We start from the raw sequence: 14,238 nt of genomic DNA, 5'->3' as shown, positions 1-14,238 counted from the left end.
AGGCTTTAATACACTATATTTAATACGTAAAAATAATAAACATTTTAAATAAGCAACCAATTTTGGCGATTTGACACTTTGGCAGACGACTCGACTACTACAACTTCAACAGTCTAGGAAAGCTGGAATGGAATATGGGAAACGTGAAACGTGCCATCAGTCATAACTATGACGTCAGTCATGGAAAGTCCTTTGAGCCTTGCGGGAACTCGACCCACAGTGCTCTGAAACCTCTGCCTCTGAAACAAGAAACAAAAAAAGCACACAACGAACCAACAACAAACAGCTGAGTTTTTTTAGTTAGCTGTTCTGTTAGCTGCCTTCTGTCAGGCCTTACTGCTTGTTTCAGTGTTTTCTTTCACACTTCTCTGCCAGGTAAAAGTAAATAGTATTAGTATGTCAAAATATTAAATAAATTACTTGTATTAAATTGCCACCCAGTTTTGTCCTATTATGCCATACATTATTGGTTGAAGTAAGTTTATTTGTTTTGATTTGTCTAAAATACGATAAATTGAGGCAGCATTTCCCTCAAACCCTTAGATAGTTTTCATAGGCCTAGTGCTCGTTTCTTCCTAAATTATACAACTATACAAATAAATTTGAAAACGAATTAAGGCCTTGGTGTTAAAACGATAAGTTTGAAAGTGAGTCAAAGTTAGTGGCTCCTGTTGTCAAGGGCTTACGGTACTGTTACTGGCTTTTGTGTCAAGATGTTCCTATTTTGTGCATAAATCATGAACGATCAGGTTTTGTGACTGTAATGTAGGCATATTTAACTTTTTTTTTTGAAGAATTTGTGTAATGCATTTTTATTAGATATTCCATCCAGTTCTTGCTTGAGCTTTCTGCTATTCTCACTCATTTGTTTTCTATTAGGCTATAAAGTTACTAATCACTCGCTTAAAGAAGTTAACTAATTTTCTACCATATTACAGACTATTATATGCTAGCAAGTATTCTCTAGTAAGAAAACAAAAAGAATCGAGCTGAAGATCAAACAGAAAAGTCAGTGGCAAGGTAAGAGAATAAAGTAGGCTTATTTATCAACCGACTAGCTTATTTATTAAACTTAGCCTTTTGTTAACCCTCCAAGTGTCTCTAGTTTTGGTCTTAATGTTCGCCCATTTATTGCGCAATCGCAGGGTTTTATTAAAATGTATCTTAGAAACTTACAAACAATGTAAAGTAGGCTATACTTTTTTATATATCATTTTGTTTGGAAAATTATGGGCTTCAATGTAACATATAAAACATTACAAAAAAAAATGTTCAACAATTTTTAACCAGCCCTTCAAAATCACTTAAATTTTCTTATAATGCACCACGTATATCACTACTTTTTATTTTTAACACTAAAACAATGATAAACGTAATAAAACACATCAGTAATCGGTGCGAGGTTAACCAAGTTGTTTACAAATACACACGTCAGCTGTCTGCTACAATATTTTCGGAACTAAAATGAAAAGCGTCTAGAAACAGACATCAGGAGAAAGCTTAGAATCTGCCGAAAACAACAATACCAATCTCGATCCAGTTCAATCTGATTTAGTCAGTCCCAGAGCCTTCGCCGTAAACGATGTTTGTGTGTCGCAAAAGCGACACATAACACCTCGGCGGGTGTGTTGTGCGTCGATTACGCGACGCTTAACACTCGGAGGTTAAGACCTCTGGTGTGGTTTTTATGTTCCTTTTTTTCGGTACAGTTCCGTAGAGAATATATCGGTTTAAAAAATATTAGTTCGATCTTCGATGTACAAATCATATGGTGGTTAGGCCTATTAATGTCGATTTTATGTAGCCTAGGCTATTAAAAATATTAAAAAAAAATCCATGGGGTCTTTAATAGGAAAAATTGATCACGCTGTGCTCTGGAGGGTAGGTTACGTTAGTTTAGCTTACTTTGGCTTGGTTTAGTTTAGGCTATATAACAAGCAAGGTAGGCCCTGCCTAATATTTATAAAAACAAAAGTTGATAGGTTTACCTTAGCTTATGTTGTGTAATTCATTCAAAAGATGATTTTGCAAAGACATAAATTTGTAGCCTATTTGTGTCCTGTTTCTTCATGAGTTTGGGCAAAAGAGACATTTTGGTAAATGGTAAGTTAAGCTTACCTTGTTTGTCATGGACTTAATTAAGCTAATAAAGCTGAAATAATGAGATATTGGTGCATGTGTCAGTATTCTTGGGTCGACTGTGTTTTTAATTTAAATCTTAATGAATATTTGCAGTTATGCTGATGGCACCGATCCTATCGGAGGGGGGAGGAGGGAGGCTGGGCTACAATGGACGACAACGACTGCCGAGCACCGACAGTGACGACAGCAGCTCAGATGATAACGCGGCTGTTGAAGGTCCCGGCGCTCACGAGTATAAATTTACAGAGGCCAGTCACTCAAATATGGTAAATGCACTCATTAAGTTTAGATTAGATTTTTATGTAAGGTACAGTAGTAAGGAACAGAGAAACATTCAATGTCACTCTTTTAAGTGGTGTCTGGCACTATTCGGTGGTGTCTAGAGTAAATTCTAGTCACTTCTCCTAACCCCCCTCGCACTCCTTTCCCCGTCACCATCTCATGCTGGAGTAAGACCGTATGCCCTGTGCGATAGAAACTTCCATGCAATGCTTGCCGCTCGTGCTCTACCTTGCTTGTCACAAGTATGTTGCCCTAGGACGTCCGCACACACAGACAACATACTAGAGCTGGTCGTCGCAGAAGCAAGTTTTGTCTGTACCGTAATTGTCTATTTAATAACTAAAACAGATATGAGATAAGTAACAGATAAAAAAACTGAGTCTACATAATTGAAAACTCATGAAACTGATTCCCCAGCAAAGAATTATCTTATGGTACTGTAAAAGGTGTTTGCAGAGAGCCAGGCAAAAATGTTTTGGAAACCTGTAAAGGCAGTAATTTTTATTCATAACGCAAGTTGTTGAAAAACTTTGTTTCTGACACAGAGTTTCTTACACGAATAACGGTTGAAATACCTAGCCTTTATCACTATTTTTGCTTATAATCCTCACAGCCTTTTTCTGGAGGATTTTTTATGTTTGAACTGTTGAACCGGTATTTTAAAATAACTTTACAATTGTTAGCATTTTTATTAGAAAGACGTGTACTATTTTTAGGTATTTTAAAGTAAGTGTCCAGGAAGTTTCACATTAATCTTCCAAGTTGTATTGCAGGTGTTGATGGGTTTGAATGATCTTCGCAAATCTGGACAGTTTTGTGACGTCACTTTATCAGTCGATGGAGTTAAATTTCCAGCTCATCGGAATGTTTTGAGTTCCTTCAGTCCTTATTTTAAGGTACAATCCATTATCTCTTAAAATAATAAAAGTTTTCAAATATAAAGACTGTGATACTGGTATGCAAGTACCCTCATCAATGTTTCTAGATTAATTTGTATCCATACAAGGGAGCTGAGCTCCTAGCCTAGTTGTTTTAAATGTAACCAGGCACTGCTTCTATTTGGAATAATATATCCAGAGTTAGCCTAAGAATTGTTTTATTGAATTTTAAATTCAACTTAATCATAACCCATTGAAATATACAGAACATTTATAGTATTATAATGGCACTTCCTAGAGGCAGCTCAAATTCTAAAATAACTCTCTCAAAAAAATTAGAGTTAAGTTAACCCGTTTTCTAATTACCCTTATCAATCAAACATTCAAGCATAATTCCCACTTATAAACTATCTCTTCCTACCCTACCTTTTAACTTTCCCTCACAAAATTAGCCTACACATCAGGACAAAACTCAAAGTAGGCTATTACCAGTAGGCCTTCTCTAATGTGATTGTTGAATGCTTCCTAGCTTGCAAGGTAGTTTAAGGTAGTTTAACCATCAAGGTAGTTTAACTACTGCTTTAGGTGCAAGGTAGTTTAACCATCCTCTTGTCATTATTACTTGACGATTTGTCTGAAGATAATTGTTTAACTATTTATTTATTATATTTAATGTGCACTGTAAAATCCTGTAGTCTCGCATCTCACAATCGAACATTGGTCTCAGTTTTTTGTCTGAAAAAGCTTTCAAGGGTTTCCCACTTAATTTGAGTGTTCAGTACAGTTTGTAGGAAATCAGAATAAAACAGGAGTACTGAAAAACTATGATCGAACACAGTAAATGCCCTTATACCTATGGTAATAACTCTTAACTCCCTACTTTGATGGTATTTATGCTGTTCTCACAACAACAGCGGCAGAGACACTTGGTATTCCATAATTTTCAGCAATCAAAGCATAAAACATGCTGGATTAACAAATGTCTAATGTTGTTTCATATTTTTCTTGATTGTTGATTTTGAGTCTCCACTGTAGGCCATGTTCCTGAGCAAGTTGGCGGAGTCCAAGCAGAGCGTGGTGGCTCTGAAAGGTATTGAGGTGGACATGATGAGTCTACTGCTGGACTACGCCTACACTAGCTCTCTGGTCATCACCAGGGCCAATGTACAGGCGCTGCTATCTGCTGCTAATCTGCTGCAGGTACACAGGCAAAACATTTACACAGAATCCCGCTATTCAAAACTAATAGGGACTGGACCCGGTTTGATTACATACTTGTTCAGGTCAGGCAGATATGACGTAAAATTGCATAACAAACTAGTTTTTTATGATTTAAATGGTTATATTGCTTCCACAATTAATTACTATGTCAGGTTAAGTGTAAGAAAGGGCCATGCGGCCCTAACTTTGTGGTAAAATAAAGAATTTTTCATTTAATTTCAACCACAACAACACTGTGATCCTCTTCTGAAAATTCTTTCGACTAATACACGACAACCTAGGAAGAGAACTATCAAAAGGCTATTCCTATAAGTGGATACTAAAATATTGTAAATTATTCAAAATTATCCGATTCCATACAAAACTAACAGACTTTTTCCCATCATCAAAATTTACGTACAATAGGCATACTAGGATCTAATAGGTTAGCAAAAAAAATGTTGGATGATTGATTAGCTTTGACAATTTAGAATCCATATACAGTAGACTCCCTCTTATCCTGACTCCTCGGGACCGAGGCCAGTCCGGATAATGGGTTTTCCGGTTTAACCGACATCCCCAAAACTCGTTAAAACGGACTGTTGTATTTGATATGTACTGTAATATTCGACTTAAATTTAGGAGAGCATTGTATTTAGACACGTGATCAGTGGTCTCAAATCTTTCCCACGAGAAAAGTTGTTTCAATACTTTGCCCACTTCCTGCCGATCTGGTCCGGTTGAACCAATGTGCTGATAAAAATTGTCCGGTTAAAGAGATGTCATTTCCGCCGAGTGTAGTCCGGTTAAAAGGTGTCCGGATAAGAGGGAGTCTACTGTATAAGGTGTGATGCTCTCATTAGAAAACATTCAATTAAATTGGAAAACCTTTTGTTGTTGAAATTTTTCTTTAAAACTTAAGAAATGAAATAGCTTTCCTTGACAGGTCATCCCTGTCATCGAGGCAGCATGTCAGTTCCTTGAGAGGCACATGGACGCCACCAACTGTCTGGGGATCCACTGCTTTGCAGAGGCTCACGCTTGTACAGAACTGCAAAAGAAGGCTAAAGACTTTGCTTTACAGTAAGTCACTTAGAGACCTAAAAACTAGCATCAATATAATTTCATTGTACAGTTCACCCAAGATATCTTTGCAAAACTTTGACTCAAGGGATGTCCGTAAATCAATATGTTGAACAAACTCTAGTCGTTGTCAAGCAAGCTGGTTCAGATCTGACAAAAGCTCTGTGATGTTTTTTACTTTCTCGCTACTATTCTCGGTAGTTCCCACCTTTATGTGATGGTTAGTCTTCTCTAGGATCACATCCTTACTATCTTCACCTCTTATGTACATTGTATACGTTTAAAACATTTTTTCAATTCAAATATGTAAATTGGAAATGAATTTTATTAGGGATCCCTTAGACCACAGAAACATAATCTCTGAAGTTCATACTTTAAGGGAACATAAACTTTTTTCATATTATTGACTGCTACAGCAAAGCTAATTGTCGTATAGGGGTAGGAACCAGCTAAAATATTGGTAGGGAAGTAAGGCACTTGGAGCTGGCACCAGATTCAAACTAGCTTGGCCACGATTGAAACTTGTAAGAGACCTTGACTTACAGACATTGAATGAACGTTTTTTTTTATATATAGGTTATTTAACTAACTCTGTTTTATGACTTTTATGTGCTACGAATCATTTCTAAGGGCTATTGATAAGGGCTTGAAATAATTTAAACTGAAACTTGATTCTCAATAATGTTTTTAGGAATTTTTGGGAGGTTTGCCACCAAGAAGAGTTCCTAACACTTACGGCTGCCAAATTAGTAGAACTGACAAGCAGTGATGAACTAGAGGTAGAAAAGGAGGAGACTGTGTTCCAGGCTGTAGCTAAATGGTACAACCACAAACCTGAGGCTAGAAAACCAGAGTTTGCCAAGGTAAGTGTGTAGCTGCCATGTTAGTAGAGCTGACAAGCAGTGATGAACTAGAGGTAGAGAAGGAGGAGATAGTGTTCCAGGCTGTAGCTAAATGGTACAATCACAAACCTGAGGCTAGAAAACCAGAGTTTGCCAAGGTAAGTGTGTAGGTGCCAAGTTAGTACAACTGACAAGCAGTGATGAACTAGAGGTAGAAAAGGAGGAGACAGTGTTCCAGGCTGTAGCTAAATGGTAAAACCACAAACCTGAGGCTAGAAAACCAGAGTTTGCCAAGGTAAGTGTGTAGCTGCCATGTTAGTAGAGCTGACAAGCACTGATGAACTAGAGGTAGAGAAGGAGGAGATAGTGTTCCAGGCTGTAGCTAAATGGTACAACCACAAACCTGAGGCTAGAAAACCAGAGTTTGAAAAGGTAAGTGTGTAGGAGCCAAGTTAGTACAACTGACAAGCAGTGATGAACTAGAGGTAGAAAAAGAGGAGATAGTGTTCCAGGCTGTAGCTAAATGGTACAACCACAAACCTGAGGCTAGAAAACCAGAGTTTGCCAAGGTAAATGTGTAGCTGCCATGTTAGTAGAGCTGACAAGCACTGATGAACTAGAGGTAGAGAAGGAGGAGATAGTGTTCCAGGCTGTAGCTAAATGGTACAACCACAAACCTGAGGCTAGAAAACCAGAGTTTGCCAAGGTAAGTGTGTAGGTGCCAAGTTAGTAGAACTGGCAAGCAGTGATGAACTAGAGGTAGAGAAGGAGGAGATAGTGTTCCAGGCTGTAGCTAAATGGTACAACCACAAACCTGAGGCTAGAAAACCAGAGTTTGCCAAGGTAAGTGTGTAGGTGCCAAGTTAGTACAACTGACAAGCAGTGATGAACTAGAGGTAGAAAAGGAGGAGACTGTGTTCCAGGCTGTAGCTAAATGGTACAACCACAAACCTGAGGCTAGAAAACCAGAGTTTGCCAAGGTAAGTGTGTAGCTGCCATGTTAGTAGAGCTGACAAGCACTGATGAACTAGAGGTAGAGAAGGAGGAGATAGTGTTCCAGGCTGTAGCTAAATGGTACAACCACAAACCTGAGGCTAGAAAACCAGAGTTTGCCAAGGTAAGTGTGTAGGTGCCAAGTTAGTACAACTGACAAGCAGTGATGAACTAGAGGTAGAAAAGGAGGAGACTGTGTTCCAGGCTGTAGCTAAATGGTAAAACCACAAACCTGAGGCTAGAAAACCAGAGTTTGCCAAAGTAAGTGTGTAGGTGCCAAGTTAGTACAACTGACAAGCAGTGATGAACTAGAGGTAGAGAAGGAAGAGACTGTGTTCTAGGCTGTAGCTAAATGGTACAACCACAAACCTGAGGCTAGGAAACCACAGTTTGCCAAGGTAAGTGTGTAGCTGCCAACTTAGTAGAACTGGCAAGCAGTGATGAACTAGAGGTAGAAAAGGAGGAGACAGTGTTCCAGGCTGTAGCTAAATGGTAAAACCACAAACCTGAGGCTAGAAAACCAGAGTTTGCCAAGGTAAGTGTGTAGCTGCCATGTTAGTAGAGCTGACAAGCACTGATGAACTAGAGGTAGAGAAGGAGGAGATAGTGTTCCAGGCTGTAGCTAAATGGTACAACCACAAAACTGAGGCTAGAAAACCAGAGTTTGCCAAGGTAAGTGTGTAGGTGCCAAGTTAGTACAACTGACAAGCAGTGATGAACTAGAGGTAGAAAAAGAGGAGATAGTGTTCCAGGCTGTAGCTAAATGGTACAACCACAAACCTGAGGCTAGAAAACCAGAGTTTGCCAAGGTAAGTGTGTAGCTGCCATGTTAGTAGAGCTGACAAGCACTGACGAACTAGAGGTAGAGAAGGAGGAGATAGTGTTCCAGGCTGTAGCTAAATGGTACAACCACAAACCTGAGGCTAGAAAACCAGAGTTTGCCAAGGTAAGTGTGTAGGTGCCAAGTTAGTAGAACTGGCAAGCAGTGATGAACTAGAGGTAGAGTAGGAGGAGATAGTGTTCCAGGCTGTAGCTAAATGGTACAACCACAAACCTGAGGCTAGAAAACCAGAGTTTGCCAAGGTAAGTGTGTAGGTGCCAAGTTAGTACAACTGACAAGCAGTGATGAACTAGAGGTAGAAAAGGAGGAGACTATGTTCCAGGCTGTAGCTAAATGGTACAACCACAAACCTGAGGCTAGAAAACCAGAGTTTGCCAAGGTAAGTGTGTAGCTGCCATGTTAGTAGAGCTGACAAGCACTGATGAACTAGAGGTAGAGAAGGAGGAGATAGTGTTCCAGGCTGTAGCTAAATGGTACAACCACAAACCTGAGGCTAGAAAACCAGAGTTTGCCAAGGTAAGTGTGTAGGTGCCAAGTTAGTACAACTGACAAGCAGTGATGAACTAGAGGTAGAAAAGGAGGAGACTGTGTTCCAGGCTGTAGCTAAATGGTAAAACCACAAACCTGAGGCTAGAAAACCAGAGTTTGCCAAGGTAAGTGTGTAGGTGCCAAGTAAGTACAACTGACAAGCAGTGATGAACTAGAGGTAGAAAAGGAGGAGACTGTGTTCTAGGCTGTAGCTAAATGGTACAACCACAAACCTGAGGCTAGTAAACCAGAGTTTGCCAAGGTAAGTGTGTAGCTGCCATGTTAGTAGAGCTGACAAGCACTGATGAACTAGAGGTAGAGAAGGAGGAGATAGTGTTCCAGGCTGTAGCTAAATGGTACAACCACAAACCTGAGGCTAGAAAACCAGAGTTTGCCAAGGTAAGTGTGTAGGTGCCAAGTTAGTAGAACTGGCAAGCAGTGATGAACTAGAGGTAGAGTAGGAGGAGATAGTGTTCCAGGCTGTAGCTAAATGGTACAACCACAAACCTGAGGCTAGAAAACCAGAGTTTGCCAAGGTAAGTGTGTAGGTGCCAAGTTAGTACAACTGACAAGCAGTGATGAACTAGAGGTAGAAAAGGAGGAGACTATGTTCCAGGCTGTAGCTAAATGGTACAACCACAAACCTGAGGCTAGAAAACCAGAGTTTGCCAAGGTAAGTGTGTAGCTGCCATGTTAGTAGAGCTGACAAGCACTGATGAACTAGAGGTAGAGAAGGAGGAGATAGTGTTCCAGGCTGTAGCTAAATGGTACAACCACAAACCTGAGGCTAGAAAACCAGAGTTTGCCAAGGTAAGTGTGTAGGTGCCAAGTTAGTACAACTGACAAGCAGTGGTGAACTAGAGGTAGAAAAGGAGGAGACTGTGTTCCAGGCTGTAGCTAAATGGTAAAACCACAAACCTGAGGCTAGAAAACCAGAGTTTGCCAAGGTAAGTGTGTAGGTGCCAAGTAAGTACAACTGACAAGCAGTGATGAACTAGAGGTAGAAAAGGAGGAGACTGTGTTCTAGGCTGTAGCTAAATGGTACAACCACAAACCTGAGGCTAGTAAACCAGAGTTTGCCAAGGTAAGTGTGTAGCTGCCATGTTAGTAGAACTGACAAGCAGTGATGAACTAGAGGTAGAGAAGGAGGAGATAGTGTTCCAGGCTGTAGCTAAATGGTACAACCACAAAACTGAGGCTAGAAAACCAGAGTTTGCCAAGGTAAGTGTGTAGGTGCCAAGTTAGTACAACTGACAAGCAGTGATGAACTAGAGGTAGAAAAAGAGGAGATAGTGTTCCAGGCTGTAGCTAAATGGTACAACCACAAACCTGAGGCTAGAAAACCAGAGTTTGCCAAGGTAAGTGTGTAGCTGCCATGTTAGTAGAGCTGACAAGCACTGATGAACTAGAGGTAGAGAAGGAGGAGATAGTGTTCCAGGCTGTAGCTAAATGGTACAACCACAAACCTGAGGCTAGAAAACCAGAGTTTGCCAAGGTAAGTGTGTAGGTGCCAAGTTAGTAGAACTGGCAAGCAGTGATGAACTAGAGGTAGAGTAGGAGGAGATAGTGTTCCAGGCTGTAGCTAAATGGTACAACCACAAACCTGAGGCTAGAAAACCAGAGTTTGCCAAGGTAAGTGTGTAGGTGCCAAGTTAGTACAACTGACAAGCAGTGATGAACTAGAGGTAGAAAAGGAGGAGACTATGTTCCAGGCTGTTGCTAAATGGTACAACCACAAACCTGAGGCTAGAAAACCAGAGTTTGCCAAGGTAAGTGTGTAGCTGCCATGTTAGTAGAGCTGACAAGCACTGATGAACTAGAGGTAGAGAAGGAGGAGAAAGTGTTCCAGGCTGTAGCTAAATGGTACAACCACAAACCTGAGGCTAGAAAACCAGAGTTTGCCAAGGTAAGTGTGTAGGTGCCAAGTTAGTACAACTGACAAGCAGTGATGAACTAGAGGTAGAAAAGGAGGAGACTGTGTTCCAGGCTGTAGCTAAATGGTAAAACCACAAACCTGAGGCTAGAAAACCAGAGTTTGCCAAGGTAAGTGTGTAGGTGCCAAGTAAGTACAACTGACAAGCAGTGATGAACTAGAGGTAGAAAAGGAGGAGACTGTGTTCTAGGCTGTAGCTAAATGGTACAACCACAAACCTGAGGCTAGTAAACCAGAGTTTGCCAAGGTAAGTGTGTAGCTGCCATGTTAGTAGAGCTGACAAGCACTGATGAACTAGAGGTAGAGAAGGAGGAGATAGTGTTCCAGGCTGTAGCTAAATGGTACAACCACAAACCTGAGGCTAGAAAACCAGAGTTTGCCAAGGTAAGTGTGTAGGTGCCAAGTTAGTAGAACTGGCAAGCAGTGATGAACTAGAGGTAGAGTAGGAGGAGATAGTGTTCCAGGCTGTAGCTAAATGGTACAACCACAAACCTGAGGCTAGAAAACCAGAGTTTGCCAAGGCAAGTGTGTAGCTGCCATGTTAGTAGAGCTGACAAGCACTGATGAACTAGAGGTAGAGAAGGAGGAGATAGTGTTCCAGGCTGTAGCTAAATGGTACAACCACAAACCTGAGGCTAGAAAACCAGAGTTTGCCAAGGTAAGTGTGTAGGTGCCAAGTTAGTACAACTGACAAGCAGTGATGAACTAGAGGTAGAAAAGGAGGAGACTGTGTTCCAGGCTGTAGCTAAATGGTACAACCACAAACCTGAGGCTAGAAAACCAGAGTTTGCCAAGGTAAGTGTGTAGGTGCCAAGTAAGTACAACTGACAAGCAGTGATGAACTAGAGGTAGAAAAGGAGGAGACTGTGTTCTAGGCTGTAGCTAAATGGTACAACCACAAACCTGAGGCTAGTAAACCAGAGTTTGCCAAGGTAAGTGTGTAGCTGCCATGTTAGTAGAACTGACAAGCAGTGATGAACTAGAGGTAGAGAAGGAGGAGACTGTGTTCCAGGCTGTAGCTAAATGGTACAACCACAAACCTGAAGCTAGAAAACCAGGGTTTGCCAAGGCAAGTGTGTAGCTGCCATGTTAGTAGAGCTGACAAGCAGTGATGAACTAGAGGTAGAGAAGGAAGAGACTGTGTTCTAGGCTGTAGCTAAATGGTATAACCACAAACCTGAGGCTAGGAAACCACAGTTTGCCAAGGTAAGTGTGTAGCTGCCAACTTAGTAGAACTGGCAAGCAGTGATGAAATAGAGGTAGAGAAGGAGGAGATAGTGTTCCAGGCTGTAGCTAAATGGTACAACCACAAACCTGAGGCTAGAAAACCAGAGTTTGCCAAGGTAAGTGTGTAGCTGCCATCTTAGTAGAACTGGCAAGCAGTGATGAACTAGAGGTAGAGAAGGAGGAGATAGTGTTCCAGGCTGTAGCTAAATGGTACAACCACAAACCTGAAGCTAGAAAACCAGAGTTTGCCAAGGCAAGTGTGTAGCTGCCATGTTAGTAGAGCTGACAAGCAGTGATGAACTAGAGGTAGAGAAGGAAGAGACTGTGTTCTAGGCTGTAGCTAAATGGTACAACCACAAACCTGATGCTAGAAAACCAGAGTTTGCCAAGGGAAATGTGTAGCTGCCAAGTTAGTAGAACTGACAAGCAGTGATGAACTAGAGGTACAGAAGGAGGAGACAGTGTTCCAGGCTGTAGCTAAATGGTACAACCACAACCTGAGGCTAGGAAACCAGAGTTTGCTAATGTAAGTGTGTAGCTGCCAAGTTAGTATAACTGACAAGCAGTGATGAACTAGAGGTACAGAAGGAGGAGACAGTGTTCCAGGCTGTAGCTAAATGGTACAATCACAACCTGAGGCTAGGAAACCAGAGTTTGCTAATGTAAGTGTGTAGCTGCCAAGTTAGTATAACTAAAAAGCAGTGATGAACTAGAGGTAGAGAAGGAGGAGATAGTGTTCCAGGCTGTAGCTAAATGGTACAATCACAACCTGAGGCTAGGAAACCAGAGTTTGCTAATGTAAGTGTGTAGCTGCCAAGTTAGTATAACTGACAAGCAGTGAGGAACTAGAGGTAGAGAAGGAGGAGACAGTGTTCCAGGCTGTAGCTAAATGGTACAATCACAACCTGAGGCTAGGAAACCAGTGTTTGCTAATGTAAGTGTGTAGCTGCCAAGTTAGTATAACTGACAAGCAGTGATGAACTAGAGGTAGAGAATGAGGAGACTGTGTTCCAGGCTGTAGCTAAATGGTACAATCACAACCTGAGGCTAGGAAACCAGAGTTTGCTAATGTAAGTGTGTAGCTGCCAAGTTAGTATAACTGACAAGCAGTGAGGAACTAGAGGTAGAGAAGGAGGAGACAGTGTTCCAGGCTGTAGCTAAATGGTACAATCACAACCTGAGGCTAGAAAACCACAGTTTGCCAATGTAAGTGTGTAGGTGCCAAATTAGTAGAACTGGCAAGCAGTAATGAACTACAGGTAGAGAAGGAGGAGATAGTGTTCCAGGCTATAGCTAAATGGTACAATCACAACCTGAGGCTAGGAAACCACAGTTTGCCAAGGTAAGTGTGTAGGTGCCAAATTAGTAGAACTGGCAAGCAGTAATGAACTACAGGTAGAGAAGGAGGAGATAGTGTTCCAGGCTGTAGCTAAATGGTACAATCACAACCTGAGGCTAGGAAACCACAGTTTGCCAAGGTAAGTGTGTAGGTGCCAAATTAGTAGAACTGGCAAGCAGTAATGAACTACAGGTAGAGAAGGAGGAGATAGTGTTCCAGTTTGTAACTAAATGGTACAATCACAACCTGAGGCTAGGAAACCACAGTTTGCTAATGTAAGTGTGTAGCTGCCATGTTAGTATAACTGACAAGCAGTGATGAACTAGAGGTAGAGAAGGAGGAGACTGTGTTCCAGGCTGTAGCTAAATGGTACAATCACAACCTGAGGCTAGGAAACCAGAGTTTGCCAAGGTAAGTGTGTAGCTGCCAAGTTAGTATAACTGACAAGCAGTGATGAACTAGAGGTAGAGAAGTAGGAGATAGTGTTCTAGGCTGTAGCTAAATGGTACAATCACAACCTGAGGCTAGGAAACCACAGTTTGCCAAGGTAAGTGTGTAGGTGCCAAATTAGTAGAACTGACAAGCAGTGATGAACTAGAGGTAGAGAAGTAGGAGATAGTGTTCTAGGCTGTAGCTAAATGGTACAATCACAACCTGAGGCTAGGAAACCACATTTTGCCAAGGTAAGTGTGTAGGTGCCAAGTTAGTATAACTGACAAGCAGTGATGAACTAGAGGTAGAGAAGTAGGAGATAGTGTTCTAGGCTGTAGCTAAATAGTACAATCACAACCTGAGGCTAGGAAACCAGAGTTTGCCAATGTAAGTGTGTAGCTGCCAAGTTAGTATAACTGACAAGCAGTGGTGAACTAGAGGTAGAGAAGGAGGAGATAGTGTTACAGGCTGTAGCTAAATGGTACAATCACAACCTGAGGCTAGAAAACCAGAGTTTG

The 14,238-nt window shown here is 41.2% G+C and overlaps 1 protein-coding gene across 1 annotated transcript in view; it reads left to right on the top strand.

Annotated features, from left to right (window-relative positions):
* Positions 1-325: 325 nt before the first annotated feature.
* The window catches only part of LOC129003130 (kelch-like protein 12), a 41,080-nt gene continuing 27,167 nt past the window's right edge, over positions 326-14,238 (top strand). The window contains exons 1-7 of the mRNA XM_054431373.1: positions 326-375; positions 939-1,020; positions 2,236-2,408; positions 3,198-3,320; positions 4,338-4,502; positions 5,449-5,585; positions 6,277-6,448. Coding sequence (XP_054287348.1) covers positions 2,238-2,408; positions 3,198-3,320; positions 4,338-4,502; positions 5,449-5,585; positions 6,277-6,448 — 768 coding nt within the window. The 5' untranslated portion in view covers positions 326-375; positions 939-1,020; positions 2,236-2,237. The remainder of the gene's footprint in view (positions 376-938; positions 1,021-2,235; positions 2,409-3,197; positions 3,321-4,337; positions 4,503-5,448; positions 5,586-6,276; positions 6,449-14,238) is intronic.

Source organism: Macrosteles quadrilineatus, unplaced genomic scaffold (genome assembly GCF_028750875.1).
Source record: "Macrosteles quadrilineatus isolate MER2022 unplaced genomic scaffold, UCM_ALF_1.0 Scaffold_9__3_contigs__length_116548681, whole genome shotgun sequence".
Lineage (NCBI taxonomy): Eukaryota > Metazoa > Arthropoda > Insecta > Hemiptera > Cicadellidae > Macrosteles > Macrosteles quadrilineatus.
Note: the sequence above shows the minus strand (reverse complement) of the source record. Positions and strands in the feature narration are given on the sequence as shown.